This window comes from Pelodiscus sinensis, chromosome 4, assembly GCF_049634645.1.
Source record: "Pelodiscus sinensis isolate JC-2024 chromosome 4, ASM4963464v1, whole genome shotgun sequence".
NCBI lineage: Eukaryota > Metazoa > Chordata > Testudines > Trionychidae > Pelodiscus > Pelodiscus sinensis.
Window position 1 is genome coordinate 68159984 of NC_134714.1, and position 23455 is coordinate 68183438.

At 40.8% G+C, this 23455-nt stretch overlaps 1 protein-coding gene across 4 annotated transcripts in view; it reads left to right on the plus strand.

Annotated features, from left to right (window-relative positions):
* The window catches only part of DPF3 (double PHD fingers 3), a 228061-nt gene that overhangs the window by 124140 nt on the left and 80466 nt on the right, over positions 1–23455 (plus strand). For all 4 annotated transcript variants that reach the window (XM_006130318.4, XM_075927282.1, XM_075927281.1 and 1 more), the window contains exons 4-5: positions 13138–13265; positions 17705–17800. In XM_006130318.4, coding sequence (XP_006130380.1) covers positions 13138–13265; positions 17705–17800 — 224 coding nt within the window. The remainder of the gene's footprint in view (positions 1–13137; positions 13266–17704; positions 17801–23455) is intronic.

Here is a 23455-nt window from a genome sequence, read left to right on the forward strand (position 1 = left end):
CTGCTCCCAAGATGGTCAGTTCCCTGATGTGCCTCACTGCAACTTTCTTGGCCTCTAGAGTATGTCAATTAAGTTTTCTTAAAGCAGTTGGTCTGGCAACAATTGGAGCAGTACCCAGCACCTGCCCCACTTTTGTGGTACAGTTTGCTGATTGTGCATTAACCTAAGATGTGGGGAATTCTTACTACAAGCTCTCGAGGGTGTTCTGTGGGATATTATAGAAGTCTTGCAAATCTCACAAGATCCCACAAATTGCCTTAGGAGAGTCTAAAACGTACCTTTTTTTGTAACAAACTAATAATTCTTAGAACATTCCATTAACATGCCCACCCTTCCCTGAGGAGGTAGGTAATTGTATTCTTCTTTAATAAGTGGGGAAACTGAGGTGGAGAGGCTGTAACTTGCTCAAGATAACTTCTAAGTCCATTACCCACATGTCTAGATCACATCCATCTCTACACCACTAGAACACCTGAATTAAAACTGCTGTCAAACGTAAGGATTCTGCAATCTCTTTCCTCAAGTATTATACCATAATTATTACATGAGCTGATGCTTGAAAGGGTGAGTGGCATTACATCCTGCTGTAAACTTATAGAGGGTGCTATTTAAAGAGAGGGCATAAAAGGTAAGATTGAGAAATTAAAACAATGGTATCTACCTGGAGGAGAGAATAGAGGGAGAGATTACTTTAGGGTTTGATGCCCCTAGGGAAGTTATTTGCTCCAGATTTTAGCCAGGTATTGTAATTTTGCAGTCTTTGAAAAGCAGATACCATGTGTTATATGTGACATTGATTTATATTTGTGCTGAGAAAGAAATGTGTAAATTATTTCTGAGAGCCAACCAACGGGAGGCCTACTTTTTACTAAGATGTCTAATAGAGAGACATCCACCATATGCTACTTGTAAGGCACACAGATTTGTAATGGGCAAATTTAACAATGCTTAACCTCATTTGAAGATTCCTACCAGTCTCCACAACCCTATTTCTGTCTCCCTGAACCTGTTGTGGTCTACTTTCAGGTAGGGGCTAGTGGCATTCAGGGACACTTCCCTTGGGCCCCAGGGAACTGTCTGAACATTCAAAAGTATCTTGGGATTTTCCTGCAATTTATACCTAGAGTGTCCCATGGAATTTTACCATCTCACAGCACACTCACGTCCTTGCTTGTGCACTCTCTCTTTCTTTCCCTCCCTCAAGCCTAATAGTTTAGGCAGGAAAGGAAGGGATGAAGCATTGGGGTTTTCCAATCCACCAGTGCATTCTAAGGCATAAATTGAAGGAAAGCCTCATTGGGCATTTACATATAGAAAGACTGCGTAGTCAGACCCATTTTAGAGGTTAGTGAGCTCCACTGGCATCTATCTGCTGCATATTATAGGGGAGTACAGCCCCAGTTTGCCTGATGAAGACAGCCTTGACACGAGAGAGGAAAATCCATCAATCCATTCATCTGACCAATGGCAATGTATTGGAAGAGGGAGATTATAGACACATATTGCTTCCAAAACAACTTCAAACATTCCATTAGGATTAGTTTAAGGACAGCTTTGCCATTCCCTAATGCTGACTTCGGGTCTGATTCTTACTTACATTCAGTCTCCTTTTACGTTGTCAGAGCAGCATTGATACCTAAGAGAAATGGGCTTTTAGATGTGAGGCCATTCATGAAGGAGGGAACAGCAATAGTTTAAGGCAGTAGCCTTGCACTTCTTCTAGAGGCCTGGTTTCTTGCAGAACAAAAGTCTATCTTAGAACAAAAGTGAAATGAACGTGGTAGTCTCCAAATAGTTCCCAGATGATATTTATTTACATGACAAACTCATTGATAGTGCAGTGCTGCCCGCAGTTTGTGCTCCAGAGAGGTCCAGGACTGGCTTAGCAGGAGGATCTGGCTGGGAGAGAACAGTCAGAACTGGGTATAGGTCCCAGGACTGGAATAGAAGGGGATGTGGCAGGTCAGGAGTGAGGTGCATAGACAGAATGGAGTGGAGGTAGACAGCAGGGTTGGCTGACAGGTAGAACGGAACCTGGAACCTGTGGTGCTTAGTGCACGAACCTCTATAGCTTGAGCTAAAAACCTCTTAGCTAAGGCTGTAGAGCAAACTCATTCTCTCTCTCTGTAAGTGGTCTCAGTGCCATTACATGGGCCAGTGAACCACACCCAGCAGGCGTGTGGGTTACAATAGCAGAGGGTGCTGAGAATCAGGACTGAAGCACAATGGTAGAGCTGTGGGGAGGTGCAGATCTAGAACAGGAGGGAGCTGCTGGAGATCAGGATTGAGCTGCCTTGGCAGCAGAGTGTAGAAGAAAGCTCGTAGAGCACCTGCACTCCCTCTGCTTACCTAATTCTACTCACTGCTGCAAATCCCTCCAAAGCAAGAACAATATGATGATCACTAGACTGACCACAAATGTAACAAGCTGGCAAAAGATGTCATATTCACTTGTTTTGCCCTAAAACAGTGACAGAATCAGGCAGCCGAACAAGAGCATTGCATTCTGTTTCTTCTTAAAAGTGTTCCCCCTCTCCTTGCACGCTAATGCTGTGTTTGTGCCTTGGAGATGAGTATGTGATGGATGGATGGATGCTGCTTGTCTGGGTTTTTCACCACCATTTCCCCTGGGGCACTCTGTCTGCTGGCAGGGAGCACCATCCCAAAAGATGGTATCTTTTGCAAACTCGACAGCTAACAGACAGCTTCTCTCGCTGCATATTTCCCAAAAGAAGAACAGGCTTAATCTGGTTTTTATATGGCATATTTCATTATAATCTTTGTGGCTTCCACTGTTCCCAATGTGCCATGATAAATAAAAGGCTGGGGGTGGGAAATAGCAAAGGAGCTGAGGCTTCACACTCTTGTGACACTGATAGATTTTTATTTTAAAGTGACATGGGATTTAATTGCTCACTGAGCCACTGTCTTACACTTTCAGGCATATCCTGCCACATCCTGTTAATGAGCTTAGTGGCTGCATTCACACAGTGATAGATCTGTGTGCTGCAAATTAGGTGGCTTTTTTAGACCACCAGTATAATTTTAAAGAGGTTGTGGCTATTATGGCTACATCTTTGGATTTATCCATGTTAAACGGCACTTATTGGATGCTTAATATATAGTTTCCTCTGGCGATTCTTATGTTTTAGAGAAACAGCACCAAAACCTCAAGAATCCCTGTAGCATAGTCACTGTTTGTCTAAGAGGGTTTTTGGAAGCTGGATTGCTTTGGTTTGCACAGTAGCTGTCTCTGGAGTGATGGATCATGCTGGAACTCACCCAATAAGTATCTCTGTTCCCAATTAGAAGTGGAAATGGAGCTGCTTATGAGTGCACAGAGATGATGGCTCCGGTGGCAGCTGCTACCGTGGAGATGGAAATGATCCATTGTGAAACAAATACATTACATTGTCTAGAAAGAGAGAAGGTTGTTTTTAATTTGTGTTTGAGGAGGCACTGTGAAGTTGTTTAGCCTCCAATTCATTGAGAATTAAATTGTGCATATTTAAGCAAGGACCATAACCCTGTTTTCATAAAAATGGATATTTTAAAAACCCCACCATTTTGTAGAACCTATAAAAATGTGCCTCTCTTGGGAGCAAGTTCACTAAGGAGTAAGATTGACATGGTGATTGTTCAGATTCTATGTAAATAGGTGCAGTGTAAGGACTTCGATACTTATAGGGGTTGCTGCATTTAGCTAGCTAAACTAAAATATCCATGTTAATTTAATCACTATGGGTACATCTACACAGCAGTGTTATTTCAGAATAAGTGTCGTTATTCCGAAATATCATAGTCCATGTCTACAGTACAAGCAGTTATTTCGACATAATGTGAAATAATGTTGAGCTGGAGGAGTCATTACTCTGACTCCTGTAACCCTCATTGTATGAGGAATAAGGGAAGTTGGAGGAAGAGTGCTCTTTCTCGGCCTTCCTTCTGTGTAGACAATGTCAAAAGCCAAAATAAGCAAATTTGACTTAAGCTATGCAATTGGTGTAGCTCAAGTTGTGTAGCTTATTTTGGGTTTAGCCCAGCTGTGTAGATGTGCCGTATGAAAGGAACACAGTCAAGTTAAAATCAGAAATTTAAGTTAAAATCCGTGTGCATGTGTGCACCTGCACAATCTTTACATGTTACCAGTAATATCATTGTTAATTAAACCTGAAAAAAGACTTAAAATGTAAAAGTATTTTGTATTTTATTTAGCTTTGATATTGAAACTAGACTGCTCAAGTTTGCTTTCTTTATCTCATATACTAGCTAGGTATTATTGCCTTTGAACGTCCAGTGATGAGTATATTTACTGTACATATAAAAGTATATTTAAATAAAAGTGTATTTCAAGATAGGTGATTTTGAAATTTGGTGTTGTCTACACAGCACCAAATTTCAAAATAAAGCACTATTTTGAGACATCTCTTAGCCCCCGTGGAATGAGGGCTACCAGGATGCTGAAATAGCATGCCAGTTATTTTGAAAAACATTTTGTAATAACGGGTGGCTTGTGAAGAAGCGGGGTAGCTATTTCGGGATACCTCTGGTATCCCAAAATAATACTGATGTGTAGACATACCCTCAGAGGTTGAGGGTGTCAAAAGAAAAGGCATTGAAGCAAACTGATAATTAAAAATAGCTACGGCTTGAAAGGATTGGAGGATAGCAAATATTGTTACTTATATTCAGCAGAAGGCTGTTCTAAGGAACTACAGACTAGTAAGCCTTACATTTGTGCTCAACAAATTGGTTGAAACAATAATTAAAAATAGAATCATGTCTCTCTAATATCATGGAAGTAGTAAAGTAATGGAAAAATGGGAAGAGAGAGACAACTGATTTAGACTTCCAAAAAGCTTTTGAAAAGCTCCTGCATAAGAGGCTACTGAAGCAGCTAAGTACATAGTCAAGGGAGTGATGCAATGTATTGTCGCCAATCAAAAACCATCTAGAAAGGAGAAAGCTCAGAGTAGAATTAAATGGTCAATTTTTACCATGGCAAAAGGCTACTAGCCAGGTGCCTCCAGGTTCTGTACTAATATAACAGCAGTCTGGAAAGCAAGGGGGAAGGAATGAGGGTGTAAAATTTGCAGCTGAATAAAGTCCCAATAAATATTCCACTGTGGGTATGCATTCGTTTCATATGCCTGAGAGCAGAAGATTTTTGCTAAGTATCTGTTGGTCTGGAAATGTGCCCTTCTTCTTGTGCTCCGAACCAAGGATTTAAGGGGTGAGGTGAGCCAGCTGCCTCTTCAGTTCCTGTGAGGAACTTCAGAGAGACCTAAACAATTTAGGTGAATGGGCACAGTATGATCACGAATACAATTCCATAAGTAAAATGCATTAGGGGAAAAAATTGGAACTATGCATACACCATATAGAGTTCTAAATTACTTCAAGAAAGGGGCCTGGACATCACTGTAAACAGCTCAATGCTGACCTCTGCCCAGCATGTAGCCGTGGTCAAAAAGCAAATAAGATGTTAGGGTGCATAAGGAATGAGATGGTGAATAATACGGAGACTATTATCATGCCTTTACATAAATCAACTATGCAGCCTCATCTGAAATACTGTGTGCAGCCCTGATCCATCTCTGCAGGGTACTGCAGCATGAGAGGGGGTCCAGAGAAGAGAAATAAGAGTATAAGAGACGTGGGGAAATTCTCACATGAAGTGAGATTGAAAAAATTGTTTACCGTAGAAAAGAGATAAATAAAATGGATGGGTGGCGGAGTGGCACTGTATGTGAAAGATAATGTAGAATCAAATGAAATAAAAATATTAAGTGACTCAACATGTTCGATAGAATCACTATGGATAGTAATTCTATGCTCCAATAATAAGAAATTAGCAGTAGGGATATATTACCGACCACCTGACCAGGACAACGATACTGACATTGAAATGCTGAGGGAGATTAGAGAGGCTACCAAAATAAAGAACTCTATAATAAGGGGGGATTTTAATTACCCCCATATTGACTGGATACATGTCACCTCAGGAAGAGAAATGGAGATAAAATTTCTCAATGGCTTAAATGACTGCTTCTTGGTGCAGCTGGTACAGGAACCCACAAGGGGAGAGGCAATTCTCGATTTAGTCCTGAGTGGAGTGCAGAATCAGGTCCAGGAAATAACCATTACAGGACCGCTTGGGAATAGTGACCATAATATAATAACATTCAACATTCCTGTGGTGGGAAGAACACCTCAGCAGTCCAGCACCCTGGCATTTAATTTCAAAAAGGGGAATTACACAAAAATGAGGAGGTTAGTTAAACAGAAATGAAAAGGCACAATGACTAGAGCCAAATCCCTGCAAGCTGCATGGAAACTTTTTAAAGACACCATAACAGAGGCCCAATTTAAATGTATACCCCAAATTAAAAAACATAGCAAGAGACCTAAAAGAGAGTCACTGTGGCTTAACCACCATGTAAAAGAAGCAGTGAGGGACAAAAAGGTATCTTTTAAGAAGTGGAAGTCCAATCCTAGTGAGATAAATAGAAAGGAACATAAATACTGTCAAATCAAGTGTAAAAATGTAATAAGAAAAGCAAAAAAAGATTTTGAGTAACAGCTAGCCAAAAACTGAAAAAGAAATAACAAAATGTTTTTTAAGTACATTAGAAGTAGGAAGGCTGCTAAAAAACCTGTGGGTCCGCTAGATGATCGAGCTATAAAAGGAGCAATCAAGGACGATAAAGCCATTGCGGAGAAACTAAGTGATTTCTTTGCTTCAGTCTTCATGGCTGAGGACGTTGGAGAGATTCCCAAATCTGCACCGTCCTTTGTGGGTGATGAATCTGAGGAACTGTCCCGGATTGAAGTGTCATTAGAGGAGGTTTTGGAACACATAGAAAAACTTAATGTTAACAAATCTCCGGGACCGGATGGCATTCATCCAAGGGTTCTAAAAGAACTCAAATGGGAAATTGCTGAGCTATTATCTGTGGTTTGTAACCTATCCCTTAAATCGGCTTCCGTACCTAATGACTGGAAGGTAGCCAACGTGACACCAATATTTAAAAAGGGCTCTAGAGGCGATACTGGCAATTACAGACCGGTAAGTCTAACTTCACTACCGGGCAAATTAGTCAAAACAATAGTAAAGAATAAAATTGTGAAGCATGTAGAAGAACATAATTTGTTGGACAAAAGTCAACAAGGTTTCTGTAAAGGGAAATCCTGTCTTACTAATCTATTAGAGTTCTCTGAAGGGGTTAACAAACATGCGGACAAGGGGGATCCAGTAGATATAGTATACTTAGTTTTTCAGAAAGCCTTTGACAAGGTCCCTCACCAAAGGCTCTTGTGTAAATTACATGGCCATGGGATAAGAGGGAAGGTCCTTTCTTGGATTGAGAACTGGTTAAAAGACAGGAAACAAAGGGTAGGAATAAATGGTACATTTTCAGAATGGAGAGGGGTAACTAGTGGTGTCCCCCAAGGGTCAGTCCTGGGACCAATCCTTTTCAACTTATTCATAAATGATCTGAAGAAAGGGGTAAACAGTGAGGAGGTAAAGTTTGCAGATGATACCAAACTGTTTAGGATAGTCAAGACAGAAGCAGACTGTGAGGGACTCCAAGAAGATCTCACCAAACTGAGCGATTGGGCAACAAAATGGCAAATGAAATTTAATGTGGATAAGTGTAAAGTAATGCACATTGGGAAAAATAACCCCAACTATACGTACAGTATGATGGGAGCTAATGTGGCTACAACAAAGCAGGAAAGAGATCTTGGAGTTATCGTGGACAGTTCTCTGAAAACTTCCACACAGTGTGCCACAGCGGTCAAAAAGGCAAATAGGATGCTAGGAATTATTAAGAAAGGGATAGAAAATAAGACCCAGAATATCTTACTGCCCCTATATAAAACTATGGTATGCCCACATCTTGAGTACTGTGTACAGATGTGGTCTCCTCACCTCAAAAAAGATATTTTGGCCTTGGAAAGGATTCAGAAAAGGGCAACTAAAATGATTAGGGGTTTGGAACGGGTCCCATATGAGGAGAGGTTAAAGCAACTGGGACTTTTCAGTTTAGAAAAGAGGAGACTGAGAGGGGATATGATCGAGGTACATAAAATCATGAGTGGTGTGGAGAGGGCTGATAAAGAAAAGTTATTTATTAGTTCCCTAAATAGAAGAACTAGAGGACACCAAATGAAATTAATGGGTAGCAGGTTTAAAACTAATAAAAGAAAGTTCTTCTTCATACCATTAGCTCACAGACATTTACCTTTCCCTCCCTCCCCCCGCATACCCCTTCTGTTCTGAAATTTGATTTGTCCTTTTCATATGTGTTCCTTTTTTTTAATTGTATTCTTTGGTATATATGGTTGTGACTATTTTCTTCCACTATTTGATCTGAGGAAGTGGGTCTGGCCCATGAAAGCTCATCATCTAATAAACCATCTTGTTAGTCTTTAAAGTGCTACATAGTCCTGTATTTTGTTTCAGCTACACCAGACTAACACGGCTACATTTCTATCACTTCTTCATACAGCGTGTAGTCAACCTGTGGAACTCCTTGCCAGAGAAGACTGTGAAGGCTAGGACTATAATAGAGTTTAAAGAGAAGCTAATTTCATGGAGGTTAGGTCCATAAAAGGCTATTAGCCAAGGGATAAAATGGTGTCCTTGGCCTCTGTTTGTCAGAGGCTGGAGAAGGATGGCAGGAGACAAATCGCTTGATCATTGTCTTCGGTCCACCCTCTCTGGGGCACCTGGTGCTGGCCACTGTCGGCAGGATACTGGGCTAGATGGACCTTTGGTCTGACCCAGTATGGCCGTTCTTATGTTCTTATAAAATGGGGTGTAATAGAAGTATATAAAATAATGACTGACATAGGGAGCTTCTGTTCTCAGGGTCTCATTACACAAGAATGGGCATTGGATGAAATAAAAGTAGAAAAGTTAAAACAAAAAAAATAATTTTTGACACAATGTGTAATTAAACTGGGGAACCCAGTGTCACTGGAAGCTGTTGAGGCCAAGAACTTTACAAAATTCCAAAAGGGACTGCTCATTCATATGGATAACAAGAGTACCCAGAATTTGCATGATAAATACTTCACATTTCAGGGCTTAGCTACTAGAAATACCTAATGTGAGGAGCAGATTATCCCATATCTGCTTACTGTGGGTATGTCTACACTACAGGATAAGGTCGAATTAAGATACGCAACTTCAGCTATGTTAATTGCATAGCTGAAGTCAGAATGCCTTAACTCAAATTTTGGTGCTGTCTACACTGCAGGAAGTCAAAGGGAGAACACCTTCCCTTTGACTTCCCTTATTCCTCGTGGAAGCAGGACTACCAGCATCGACCGGAGCATCTCTCTCAGTTTGAATTCATGTGTCTTCATTAGACCCACTAATTTGAACCCTGGAAAATCCATAGTGGCAGCTTCAATCTTGTCTGTAGTGTAGACATACCCTGTGGGGTTCTTAGATCTTCTTCTGAAGCATCTGGTGCTGGCTACTGTCAGAGAAGGAGAACTGGACTATATGGATCTCAAGTCTGATCCAATTCCTTTCCCCACAAAATATAAATTTGGGACCTAAATCAGTTTGTTGGTATCCCTTCAGGAAGAGCTACAGGGGAAAAAAATACAGTTTAACAAGCCTTATGGAAAAGTCCTGTAGAGTTTAACAAGGATTGAAAGGATTGGGGTTTTCTAGAAATTACTCTACAAACCTGATGGTATTTAACAGATAATAAGATCTTTTCTATAGGCTGATTGGAACCATTCTTCAGAATTCTGTAGCTGGGATGTAATTATTATATTATCTAGGCAGGTTCAAAAAGCCTTATCACTTTCTATTACATTCTTTATAGGATACTTTCTTAAGGGGCATGAAAGAACAAAATGGTATGAGGAAAGGAATTTTCTTTTGCCATTCCCTGCATTTTGTCATGACCTTTCAGCTCCAGTCTTTCCACTGTTGTGCAGTATGATGTACCTGGTAAGGCAAACACATAGTGTGGGTAACCAAGATGGGACTGGAAAACTGGGGCATTAGTACTTGACGTCTGAGTCCAACTTGAGCTTTTTATAAAGGTTTCTCTTTCATCCTTATTATGTAGCCTCCTTCCAACCCTTCCCCCACCCTGGATCAGTCCATCGTCTGTATTATACTGACTATCCATCTTCCAGAGGGACTGAGCCAAGCTCCTTTCTGTGCTTTTTTAAGGACAACTCATATATCTTGAAGTTGTTCATGTTGGATGATATGAGGCTTTATTTCCTCCCCATCACCCTGTCCCTAGTAAGCTGTGTAGACCAGCTCCTGCTTTCTGTCTCTATGTGCTCCATGCATGAGGCACTGAACATTGTGGCTGCTAAGATGGCCCAGAAATGCAAAGCTTGGAAGGCACTAAAAGAGGAAAGCAAACAGCGAGACAGCAGTTGATACACTGGCCTGTGAGATGGGTGCTTTGGATTCTTTCCCTATGTCTCTTGCTCACACCCTGTGTGCTCCACGTAAATCATTTAACTTATCACACCTCAGTCACCCCCTTTATAAAGAGAGTGATAATACCCACCTTGCAAGGGGAAGGAAGTTTAAAAATTACAAAGTGCCCTGAGTTTCTAGGATGGAAAGTACTAGAGGAGGACTGAGTAGCAGTTGCAGTAGCAAGTAACAGCACCACAGCAAACAAATGAGTTTTTAGAAGGCAGTTACCCTCCTTGCCCTTAAAGCCCTGCATCCCCCATGTTAATTTTAATTTTCGACTTCTCTGTAACAGATAGGCCCCACTTTACATTCTTGGTTTAAGGTTTAATATGGATTTGTTTAACTCCCTCCCCCCATTCTCCATTCCAAGGCATTTGTTTGCTGAGCGCATCAGAAGCCAGAGAGAGATGTAGCTTGTCAGCATGAGGACATGTGTGTTGCTGATGCCCTTGAGTTTGCTTGAAGCTTCACCTTCACTTACAAAATGTCTGATGACCAGTTGGAGTTTTCAGTCTCAAGAGAGTTCAAAACCAATGCTAATGCCCTTCTGCACCACAGCACAGAAACTGAAACCAAGTCAGGACCACGGGGAGATGTTATTATAGAGAAGCCAGAGCAACTCCATAGTGAAGGCTGTGTTTAAGTCTGCATTTCAGTCAGGACTAAAATCCCTCTTTTCCACTCTGAAATGTCTCAATTTAGCTTCCAGATTTAAATCACTTTTCAAGGACCAGCTGAATAAGAAAGAAGAGAGGAGGGAGGGACCAGAAACTCACTCAGGGAATTTCAAGCTGACTTTCTCTGAATATTTTAGGAGTCAATTTCCCTCTTTTCACAGCTCAAGCATCATAGGAGAAAATCTGGATCATAAGCAGTGAAACCTGGGAGGAGATGGTCCGGGAGCAGGGAGCAGGCTGAGAACTCCATTCAGGAGAAACTGATGGAACAGCTTGGCCTTTTCTTTCATAAGAAGTGGTCAACTCAGTATTTCAGTTTTCATTCTAAGTCTCATTCTGGGAGTTTCTTCTGAACCCTCCCTTCCCCAGAGTGTTGGAGGTTCTGCATGGCTTGTACTCAGGTTCCTCGCAAAGAGTTGGATTGTTTTGACAGTGGCTACTACCCACATTCTGTGATCTATTGGTTGAGGGTAGGTCATGCGGTTGGCTAATGTCCACCCTTTTCAAGAAATTTGAGAGATCATTTTGTAAATCCCATGGCCTCTATTTTGGCTTAAGGGAACACCACATCTTTCCATGACTTTGGGTTCTCTGACATCACTGCTATTCTCTGGGGCATATGGCTCCCCTCAAAAGTAGATCACACACCTCTGCATCAAATGATATAATAGGAGATAGAAGGTGGCTACAACAATGAGATGAAGGTGCACACAGATGAAAGAATGAGACATAGCTGTGAAACCAGGACTTCAGATATTGATCTGTAAAACATCCTCCCTGGTTCCTAGTTCCTTCCCAACTAGCCTGGAAAGAGGAACGTAACCTGGAAGAGAAGGAGGCAGGCTTGACAAGGATGATTGTGGCAATGAGGTGCCCCATAAAAAGAGGATGGCTGGGATTATTCTAGTCAAACTCCTATGTAAATGAAGTAGGCAGTGGAATTCTTCCCTGCATATATTTTACCACTCATGCTTTATTTTCCCTGACTATAGTGCTTGTTTCATAATTCAGTGATAGCATCCAAAACTCAAATACTCTCTGCTCTTTCACCTGTGTGCCATGTTGCATCAAGCTTCCTCAGCAGGAGCAGCCCTAGACTAGCTGCCAGCAACTGGCACCCTGGGTGAACCATGCAATCGGCACCCCCACCTCCAAACCCCTCAATGATATTGTGCCACCATTTGGCGCCCCGGGGTGCCCCATTTAACTTGGTGCCCTAGGCGACTGCCTAGTTTGCCTAGATGGATGGGCCGCCCCTGTTCCTCAGAAATCTCCGGGTTTTTATAAGGTGACTCAGGCTCCAGGAAGAGGGAGAACTATAATTAAGTTCCTCCTCACAAGGGCTGGATTCTGCAATCCATATGCCAAGTAATATTTACTCATGTAAGTAGTCCCATTGAAATCCATGTCTGGGTTGTAGGTTCTGGGTCTAAATAATAAAAAGTGAAGATTAATATTTAGTTGGAAATTCACATTCCCTAATTATTTTGATTTATTTTCAGCAGTCTCCCACTGTATAATCTCTCTTCTCCCTTTTCTCTACATGTGGAATGTTGGGTTCTTGGCTCCTGTTATAAAATGATCCTGTACAGAATCAAGTATCTTGTGAACTGTGCCAAATCCCTTTCCTATTTTTTGGGAGAGGACCTTATTATTTTTATCTACCTGCTCTAGAAAACTGTGTGGCTTTTCTTTCCATTTGAAGTGTGGGGAGTTCATTTAATTGAGAATGGGCTTTGTTTTATCCCCCTATAAAATAATATAGGGGGGATATGTTTTCAACCCCGCATAGCAAATGGAAAAGGATCCAGAGCTTTAGCAAGCTAGAAATAATTCCACTGTTTGGAGGTTAATTGAAGTACTTCTGTGCCTTATTGAAGATGGGAATAGGGTTAAAAGTCAGGCAACCTGCGACTTCTCCTCTTGCTCCTTTCACTGTGCAATTGTGTGAAGGTGATATACACATAATCTCTTTGTTTTGTTTTTCAGAAGTTGATCTGCCTTTGAAGAAGGATGGGTTCACATCAGAGGGAACCACACTGGAAGCTTTGCTGCGTGGGGAAGGGATTGAGAAAAAAGTGGATACGAAAGAGGAAGACACTATACAGGAAATCCAGGTAAAAAAGCAGTGGATTGAGCATTATGTTGGCTGCATCCTATGTCTCCATACAAGGACAACCGGGCTGGCTTTAAGATTTTACCTTTTATTCTCTAAACCCAAACCACTAGTATCTTGTGCAATTTATTTATTTTAATTATTTAAAAATATTTTTACCCCACCTCTCTATTAAAAATATTCAAGGTGGCTTACAAAATTTTAAAACACAATATATAAAAAAGTAGAATAAAAGATCTCAACAGGGGGGCATAAAACCTACTAAGACACACCAAGAGGAGGGGACACACACACACACACACAAAAACAACCAACCAACCAACCAACCAACCAACCAACCAACCAACCAACCAACCAACCAACCAACCAACCAATAAAAGCACAGGTAAAAAGGGTGGCTTTAGCCTGGTGCTGAAACAATGTCAACTTGTGAAATTGTCAGCTATGGCATCTGACTAGTTGAAAGAGATGAGACCAAATCATAAATTGGATCTGAATAGCGTCAAGCTTTGGGAGAGTTTAGATTTGGATCATAAATTTTAGCTACTAATTTTGTTTAAATAAGTGGCACTGGCCAGTCTGTTTTCTTTGTCTACACATCATTTCTGAAAGCAAATAGCATACATGTTTATAAAATTCTTTCATCTTTAACAATCCTAGTTGTTGCTAGTAACATAGGCAGGGACAGGGAGTCGACAGCAAGATGTGTGTGAGGCTGGCTCCGTGCCCCTGGAGTCGGTGGGGTCTTGGGCCGAAGGGGTGGGCTGTTGGCAGTCAGCCCTCATACCGTGCTCTGGGTAATGCTTCCACCCCCACAAGCCCTCAGAGCCAGCTAGAGAGCATGGTGCAGAGCTCTGGTGATGATTTAAAGGGCCAGGGCTCTGGCTGTTGCTGCTGCTGGGCCCCTTTGAATCACCAGGTCCCTGGTCAACTGCCTCTTTGTCCCCCAGCAGGCTTGGGTAGGGAAAACTTGATTTATATCTTGATATTATCCCTTTAAATATTACATAATAAGGGTTTTCTTCTGATCATTCACCAATATTAAAAATAAAATCTAGTTGCTGGTCTCTGGTATAGCTAGGATACTGCTACTCTTAGGGTATGTCTACACTAGCTTGTTAATTCGAGTTAGGTAGGCAAATCAGGCAACCGGAGTTGCAAATAAAGCCCGGGATTTAAATATCCTGGGCTTTATTTGCATGTTCCCGTCCGGCCACCATTTTTAAATCCCCTTAGTTTGAACGAACTGCCCGCGGCTACACGCAGCAGTTTAAAGTTAATCCGAACTAAGTCCTTAGTTCGGATTAACTGTTACACCTCATTCCACGAGGAGTAACAGTTAATCTGAACTAAGGATTTTGTTCGGATTAACTTTAAACTGCCGTGTGTAGCCGCAGACAGTTCATTCGAACTAAGGGAATTTTAAAATGGCGGCCGGACGGGAACATGCAAATAAAGCTCAGGATATTTAAATCCCGGGCTTTATTTGCAACTCCGGTTGCCTGATTTGCCTACCTAGCTCGAATTAATGAACTAGTGTAGACATACCCTTAGGGGTTACTAGAAGAGTTGTATGCAAACCTTTGAATCTGGCCAGTTTTGCTGAGGTTTGCAAATCTTGCAGGGACGTAGAGGCAAATTTTCAGTGAGTTCAAGGGAGGTTTCTGAATTAACATGCACCGATCTATGGTCATGTAAATCATGTGAAACCAGCAAAACTGGGTGATTTTGGCTGAGATTCAAGTGTTGGGATTCAGTCCTGAAACTTGAAACAAAACTCAGATATATGGCCCAACAGAGGACAAAACTGAAAATCATGAGCATCAAGTCTGCATAGCTTTGGAGCCCAGTCCTGCAGTCCTTACACTTGTGAGTTGCCACACGGGAATGTCACATATGTAAAAGCTGCAGGATTACAGCTACCAATGACACATGTAATGGAACATTGAACACGTGCATATCTACATTTGCAAAAGTTACTACTGGTTTTGGAAGCCTCAGTTTTGGAGAGCCCAGCTTGGGATGTAATAAAAGTGACTGATTTTTCGAAAGACATATGCTTTACACTTTAGTGCATCCAAAATGTAGGTAATGGTGCTTAACCTGTTCTATATCTCTTTAAATGAGAATCTTCTTTTCTGTGGGATGGAAAATAGCCAAACAGGAAACATTTTGATGATCACAACGAGGTCTATGTGAAAAACTTCCTTCACATCCCCCTTTCTGATTCTAATAAACTCAATCCCCTAAAGACTCTATTATAGCAGCTTCCAAGGTCACAAGAAGTCATGGTGCAGCATCTTTATGAGTGCGTTTGGATGCTGCTATGCAATTTGAGCTCCCAAGTTATCCCCGGCATCAGCCTGAGGAAACAGACTTCAGAGACAGTGGAATTGACAGCAGACTTGGCATCACTGCATTACAAAGGGGGGAAGGGAGAAGTTTCTGTACAAGGAGCCTTCAACTGTACCCTCTGTGCTGTGACCTGTCTTATGGATGCTGGTTTCAACATGTGAGAGGCTTTTCTTGCTGCTGTTTCCTAGGCAAGTACAGCTTGGTTGGATTCAGTCTGCACAACACTTACTGTAATCACAGTTCACTTTCAGCACATTTTAGGGATGGTTGGACAATCAGATGACAAGATCATCATTAGTCCTTTGTGCCCATGTACAGTGTAAGGGAGATTGGGTGTGTGTGGGTACGTCTAGACTACCGCGTTTTGTCGACGGAAGTTTTGTCGACAGATACTGTCGACAAAACTTCTGTCGACAAAGAGCGTCCAGACACATTGAGTTCTGTCGACAAAGCAAGCTGCTTTGTCGACAGAACTCAGTAGTCTGGACACAATGTTACAGGCAATAACACCTTCTGTCGACAGAGTTCTGTCGACAGAAGGTGTTATGCCTCGTAAAATGAGGTATACCAGCATCGACAAAACTGCTGAGTTCTGTCGACGTTATGTCGACAGAACTCAGTGGTAGTGTAGACGCTGGTATAGTTTTGTCGACAAAAGTCCACTTTTGTCGACAAAACTAGGTAGTCTAGACACACCCTGTATGTGTAAGACTCCCTCTGTGCAGGGTGCACATCTTGCTACTCTCAGCTAGGGAGGGCTCAGGAGGAAGCAACCTCCATGGGGCTGCCACGCCTCATCCTATGCAGGTGGGTGAGGGGTGGACAGAGTCATAATTCCCATCTTGTTCCTGCTATGAACTTTCCTTTTCTAATATTGTAATGATGTGGTATCCATCCAGAGTCTTGTCAGTGAAATCTGTGTGTTCTCTCCCAGAAGCCCCAGCAAGCAATGTCTAAGGTGCACAAGGCTCAAAGTTAACATATTCTGCTTCTATTTCCCTTCTACTGGGTCTTTATCAGCTATTCACTAAAATTGGCCTGGGAGACTGGCTAGGTCAGAATTTGGTAACAGGTTATACAACGTTTTTATCACCTCTAAGTCAGTGGTTTGAATCCATTTCATGGCTGAATGATATTTCCAGCTCAAGATTTAGTGGTGGCCTCTCTGACTGGATTGAGTGGTTTCAGACCAGCTTCTAAAGAATAGGCACATCATATCTGATGCTGGGTGGACCCTTGTTTACTCTCTCAGCAGAGATGCTAAGGACTGAGTGGGTCATAAAGACTGAATAATCCTTTCACCTCAGTGGGAGTTTGCTCCATCTCAGTGTTGTGGGGAAGTTTGCACAGTCACTGCTTTGTGCTATATCTGCTTTGTGGATGCTTCCCTAAGTTCACAAAAACATGAAAAATTTACAAATCCTAGGCACAATTATGGAGGGGATGAGCAACTGCTATTTCCATTTACTTCCATGGGCGTGATATTTACTCCGCACTTTGCAAGATCAGGACCACCGCTGTGTAGCTACTTATAGTCCTGGTTCTTCAGAAGGATATTATTTTCAAGGTTCATTAGAAAGTCAGAAAATGAATATTTTATTAAATGGGAAAATTGTAGGCTACTAAGGAAAGAAATGTTAATCTACAGCTTCTAAGATTGCCTTTCAGAAGAGAATCTGTACCTGCCACCCCCACAGACTGTGTTGCTAGTATCATGGGCGGTCACCCTTCAAACTGGGTATGTCTCAGGAACCATTCCCTAGGAAAATGAGGATGAGGGAGAGAAGAACAGACTAATTTTTGAAAGTGTTGACTGGAAGGAATTGGAGATGGTTGGATTGGATTCTGCCATTAGACAATTAGTACAACTGCAATTTTAATTACCTATTTAGACCTCTTGTGTCCATTTTGGTCTGTGTTCACCTTTTTTAGACTGTATTCTCTTTGGGGCAGGAACTGTAGACCTCATTGTGTTTGAAGAGCACATTTTGGGCATTACCACAGTTTCAATTGTAAATAATAATTGATCTTGTGTGTCTTGTAGCAGACAATAGTCTTTTATTCTAAAATATTTTTTCCCTGCAGAGAGTTTTGGAAAATGATGAAAATGCTGATGAGGTGAATGAGGAAGAAGAATTAGAAGAAGATATTCCAAAACGAAAGAACAGACCCAGAGGACGGGTAGGTTAGGAATCTATGGGAGAGGAAAGAAGGGAGACAAAACTCTATTCTCACAGTCTGGGTTGGTTTCTGTCTTTATATTTTATACACACACACACACACACACACACACACACACACATTAATATATATTTTGAAGTGGTATCCATGTGGTAAATTGTAGCATGACACACTCAGTGATTATTTTATGTTTTCTCATGTTTTCAGTTTATTTCTGCCTATTCTTAAAAAATAAGACAATTGGGAGACTGAGAAAATGGAACAAATTTATTATAGTATTGAATTTTTCTTTTTAAACAGTACAATCTAATAATGATGATGATGATGATGATTATCATCCTGTTATTACAATCCCCTGACATTGAAATACCATAGTAAAAAGATAAATGCAAAAAATATTTACAGACTCATCAGCCAGAAAAAGTCATCTTTGATTTTCTGTGGTTTTTTTTGTTTAACTATTTAAATACATTTCTCATGTTTTTCAAAGCTAAAGTCAGCAGTGAAAGACTGTAGTAGCACACCAAGGCTGAAATCCTGTCCCAATAAAAATCAATGGTAAAACTCCGCTTGATTCAAATGGAGTGGGATTTCACTCACAGGAGGCAATATCCCTGTAGTTTCCTGTGATGTCCTCTCACAGATTCAGCAGAAAGTCAGCTAAGTAAGAAGGTCATAATTTTAAAACATGGAGTCAGAATTTTCAAAAGTAGATTTCTATAGTTAGCTCCTAAATTAAAGTAAACATGACTCTCAGAGGTACTTGGCACTTGCATCTATCATTGAGTACAGTGGGAGCTGTGGGGACATATCACCCTTGAAATATCCTTTTTGGTGTGATTGGCAGATATTGTGAGATAAGGAATAGTTACAATTAAATTAAAATAAGAAAAGCTGCTTGAAATCACAGTCATAACATGCTTATGCATCAAATCCTCTCTTGTTACATTATTTTAGCTTTCTGTTCTTTCTCACTTTGGTGCTAAAACTCTTTGAATTAAAGATCAAAATACTTTTTTCATTAATTGGAAAAATGTATTTTTTACTCTCTTCATTTTCAAACTTAGTTGAATCATTTGGCTCAATAGTTCTTTAATTTTTTTAAATGTAGTTTTTAAGAGAGCCCCAAACCTGGAAAAGTTTAGCCAGAAAAGTGTATGATTCATCCAAGGACATGCAACCTTAACTATAGCTATCAATAATATTTCAGTTATATGGGCCTGTCCCGATAAATGTCTTATCACAAAACTTGGGTATGCCTATAATTGGAAATGAGGAACAGAATGGATATAAAAAAAATCAAGTCAGGAAAGAAAAATATATTCCTTGGCATTTATTTCCATGCATTCTCGAGCCATAGAAACAATGCCCTGATATTATTGTTACATGCAATGCTGTATTCCCCTCTCCAGGAAGCTATGTGAAAACAATACTATTTTTTTGAGCTTTACCATTATAAATAAAAGAATCTATGGGGGTTGGAAGGACGTAATTATTCTTCTCATCCATCTTGAAGCATACATTTATATCTTGCTTCCTATTCCAGAGCCCCTTATTAGGTGCCAGCACAGTGGAACCTGCTACAATAGAATCTCTTGCCCTTGCCATTCTAGTGACTTCTGCTCTGCTGGTGACCTTGACTTCTCACAGTGATGAGAGTGCCGAGGGGAGAAAGTACTCTAAATGCTGTGAACTTTTAATTGAGTGAAGTCAGCATGTTGAACCAAAGCAGAATTAATACTTTAACATGTAGGGCCAGCTCCTCGGCTGGTGTAAACTGTTAGAGCTCCACTGAAGTCTGGCTTTGAAATGCCCTGCACCTCGGGAAGTGTCCAATTGGAAGTAGCAACTAGGACAAAGGGGTCAAAACTGAGTCTTGAAAGCTGAATCTGAGAAAGGGAGGTACTTTGTTGCCTAGAAAGGCGGGGTGGAGTACTATTAAAGCATTGCAGGCTATAGGTGAGGACATGATGAAGGAAAGTAGGGTCTGCAAAGGGTCTTATCTTTTGGAGAACAGAGGAGGACTGAAGGCATAGACGCTGGATTAATGCAGCAGAATTACTGCTGTGGACATTCCAAATTCTGCATTTCCCTTTCTTTTCCTACAGCATGATTTTATTTTTAATTCTGGACCCTACATCTGTCCCTCTGGCTGCTCTCTCTGTTTGGCTCCATTAAGCTGCCTCAAATCTGTTCTGTTGAGGCTTCCAGGCTTCATACATCAAGTATCCTAGTCCCTGCTGCATGCCGGCAGGAGAATGAAGGCAGCTGTGGATGACTGAATCCAACAGATTGAAGCCCTGACAGCATGAACGTGGCATTCAGTTTTGTGCCCCTGGGGTGACTGCCTGGTTTTCTGGCTCCCTAAGGCTAGCTCTGAAATAATGGAAGTGCTAGTAAAGAAACTGAAGGGCAAGGAGATGGATTCAGAGAGAGAGAGAGAGGTTTTTAGAATCTTTGTTAGATGGAGAAAATGTGGAAGGAGTTGGAACATGACGTTTATTAAAAAATACAAAAAGCAATGCAGCTGCATTTCTACAGTAAAATGTGATCACGAAGCACATATTGGGGGCACATATTTTAAAATACCTAAGGAATTTAGGGGCCGTGTCCTTTTGGAATACACTGACTTGATCTGAAAATCTCTCCATGTTCAGTTTATGAAAAAGAGTAGATGTGGTCATGGCATGAATGCTTTGTGCTTGCATTTCTGTAAAGGACGGCTAGAAGGGAAACAGCTGGTTATGAGATGCTAAGCAATGGATCTGAAATTGCCATTCTACTCTGAAAAGTGACTATATTAAAATGACACCTTCTTATTCTGTAGATCTGCCCCTGGTGTATATTCAGAGTCAGATTGCTGACTAGTGACAAAAATAAGTCTTTACTGATCTTTTACCCTAGCTTGGGCAGGGGGTTGGATTCTAGTCTGTCCACCAACAAAATTGTTTAAGATCCAATCAGTTGCAGCTGTGCTAACCCAGTGACACAAATGGGGTTGCAAAGGTGTCACTCATGGCTTGATTTAACTTGCAGTTGAGTTAGCTAGAGTGCTGCTGAGTGCACATCGAGGAGCTGCAAAGGGTTAGTCCATGGAGCCCTTTAGGATTTGGGACACCAGTAATATTTTCTACATCTTTGCATTATCTTCAGCTCTACCTGCTAATGCTGTTTCAGTTTCATATGCTCTCTCAAAAAAAGCAAAGGGATTGAGGTCAGTTAGCTCTGGGAGGGAAAGCAGGAGCCATGGATTCATTTATTTGGAAGTCTGAAACAACCAGGGTACGTTGCTTTCAGCTTTTGCCAGAAAACTCAGTGGCTCAGAGTATTAGCAAAGGCCTGTGTAACCTTCTCCTTTGAGATAACTAGTTCAAACAGAAGTGAGGCCCAAAGTTACTATTATTTAAAGATGATCCACTGACCTGCATGCAATAATTTGGGGGGCTAGGTTCAGTTCCCAATGTCCATGTCATAAGAACGGCAATACTGGGTCAGACCAAAGGTCTATCTAGCTCAGTATCCTGTCTGCCGGCAGTGGCCAATACCAGATGCCCCAGAGAGAGGGATCACAATAAGTAATCTTCACATGATCCCTCCCCTGTCACCCACCGCCAGAGAAACAGAGGCTAGAGACACCATTCCTACCCATCCTGGCTAAAAGCCATTGATGGGCCTAACCTCAACGAATCTATCTAGCTCTTTTTTGAACCCTTTTAAAATTCTAGTCTTCACCACATCCTCTGGTAAGGAGTTCCACAGGTTGACTGTGCGCTGCGTGAAGAAAAATTTCCTTTTGTTTGTTTTAATCCTGCAACCTATTAATTTCATTTGGTGACCTGTAGTTCTTTTATTGTGGGAATAAGTAAATAACTTTTCCTTATTCACTTTTCCCGCACTGGTCATGATTTTATAAACCTCTATCATAACCCCACTTAGTCTCCTCTTTTTTCTAAGCTGAAAAGTTCAAGTCTTTTTAATTTCTCTTCATATGGGATCCATTCCAAACCCATAATCATTTTTATTGCTCTTTTTTGAACCTTTTCCAATGCCAATATATCTTTTTTGAGAAGAGTTGATCATATCTGTACACAGTATTTAAGATGTGGTTGTACCATGGTTTTATATAAAGACAATAAGATGTTCTCTGTCTTATTCTCTATCCCTTTTTTAACCATTCCTAATATACTGTTTGCTTTTTTGACTTCTGCTTCACACTGAGTGGATGTTTTTAGAGAACTATCCACAATGACTTCAAGATCTCTCTCTTGAGTAGTTCTAGACAAATTAGTTCCCATCATATTGTATATATAGTTGGGATTATTTTTTCCCAATGTGCACTACTTTACATTTATCAACATTAAATTTCATTTGCCATTTTGTTGCCTAATCACTTAGTTTGGTGAGATCTTTTTGAAGCTCTTCACAGTTTGCTCTGGTCTTAACTATCTTGACCAGTTTGGTACCATCTGCAAATTTTGCCACCTCACTGTTTACCCCTTTCTCTAGATCATTTATAAATAAATTTAATAGGATTAGTCCCAGGACAGATTCTTGGGAGACCTCACTAGTTACCGCTATCCACTTGGAAAACTTACCATTTATACCTTTTGTTTCCTGTCTTTTAACCAGTTACCAATCCACAAAAAGACTTTCCCTCTTATCCCATGACAACTTACTTTACTTAAGAACCTTTGGCGAGTGACCTTGTCAAAGGCTTTCTGGAAATCTAAGTATACTATATCCACTGGATCCCCCTTGTTCACATGTTTGTTGGCCTACAGAAACCATGTTGACTTCCCCCCAACAAATTATATTCATTCATGTGTCTGACAATTTTATTCTTTACTATAATTTCAACTAATTTGCTCGGTACTGACAATAGATTTACCAGTCTGTAATTGCCAGGATCACCGCTAGAGCCCTTTTTAAATATTGGTGTCACATTAGCTATCTTCCAATCATTAGGTATGGAAGCCAATTTAATGGATAGGTTACAAACCACAGTTAATAGTTCCACGATTTCCCATTTGAGTTCTTTAAGAATCCTTGGGTGAATGCCATCTGGTCCTGGTGACTTGTTACTGTTAAGTTTATCAATTTGTTCCAAAACCTCCTCCAATGACACCTCAATGTGGGACAGTTCCTCAGATTTGTCACCTAAAAAGAATGACTCAGGTTTGGGACTCTCTCCAATATCCTCAGCTGTGAAGACTGAAGCAAAGATTTCATTTAGTTTCTCCGCTATGACTTTATCATCTTTGAGTGCTCCTTTAGCATCTCGATTGTCCAAGGGCCCCACTGGTTGTTTAGCTGGCTTCCTGCTTCTGATGTACTTAAAAAACATTTTACTATTCCTTTGAGTTTTTGGCTAGCTGTTCTTCAAACTCCTTTTCGGCTTTTCTTGTATTTTTACACTTAATTTGACAAAGTTTATGATCCTTTCTATTTTCCTCACTAGGATTTGACTTCCACTTTTTAAAAGACGTCTTTTTATCTGTCACTGCTTCTTTTACCTGGTTGTTAAGCCACGGTGGCACTTTTTTGGTTCTCTTACTTTGTTTTTTAATTTGCAGTATACATTTAAGTTGGGCCTATATTATGGTGTCTTTGAAAAGTTTCCATGCAGCTTGCAGAGATTTTACTTTTGTCACCATA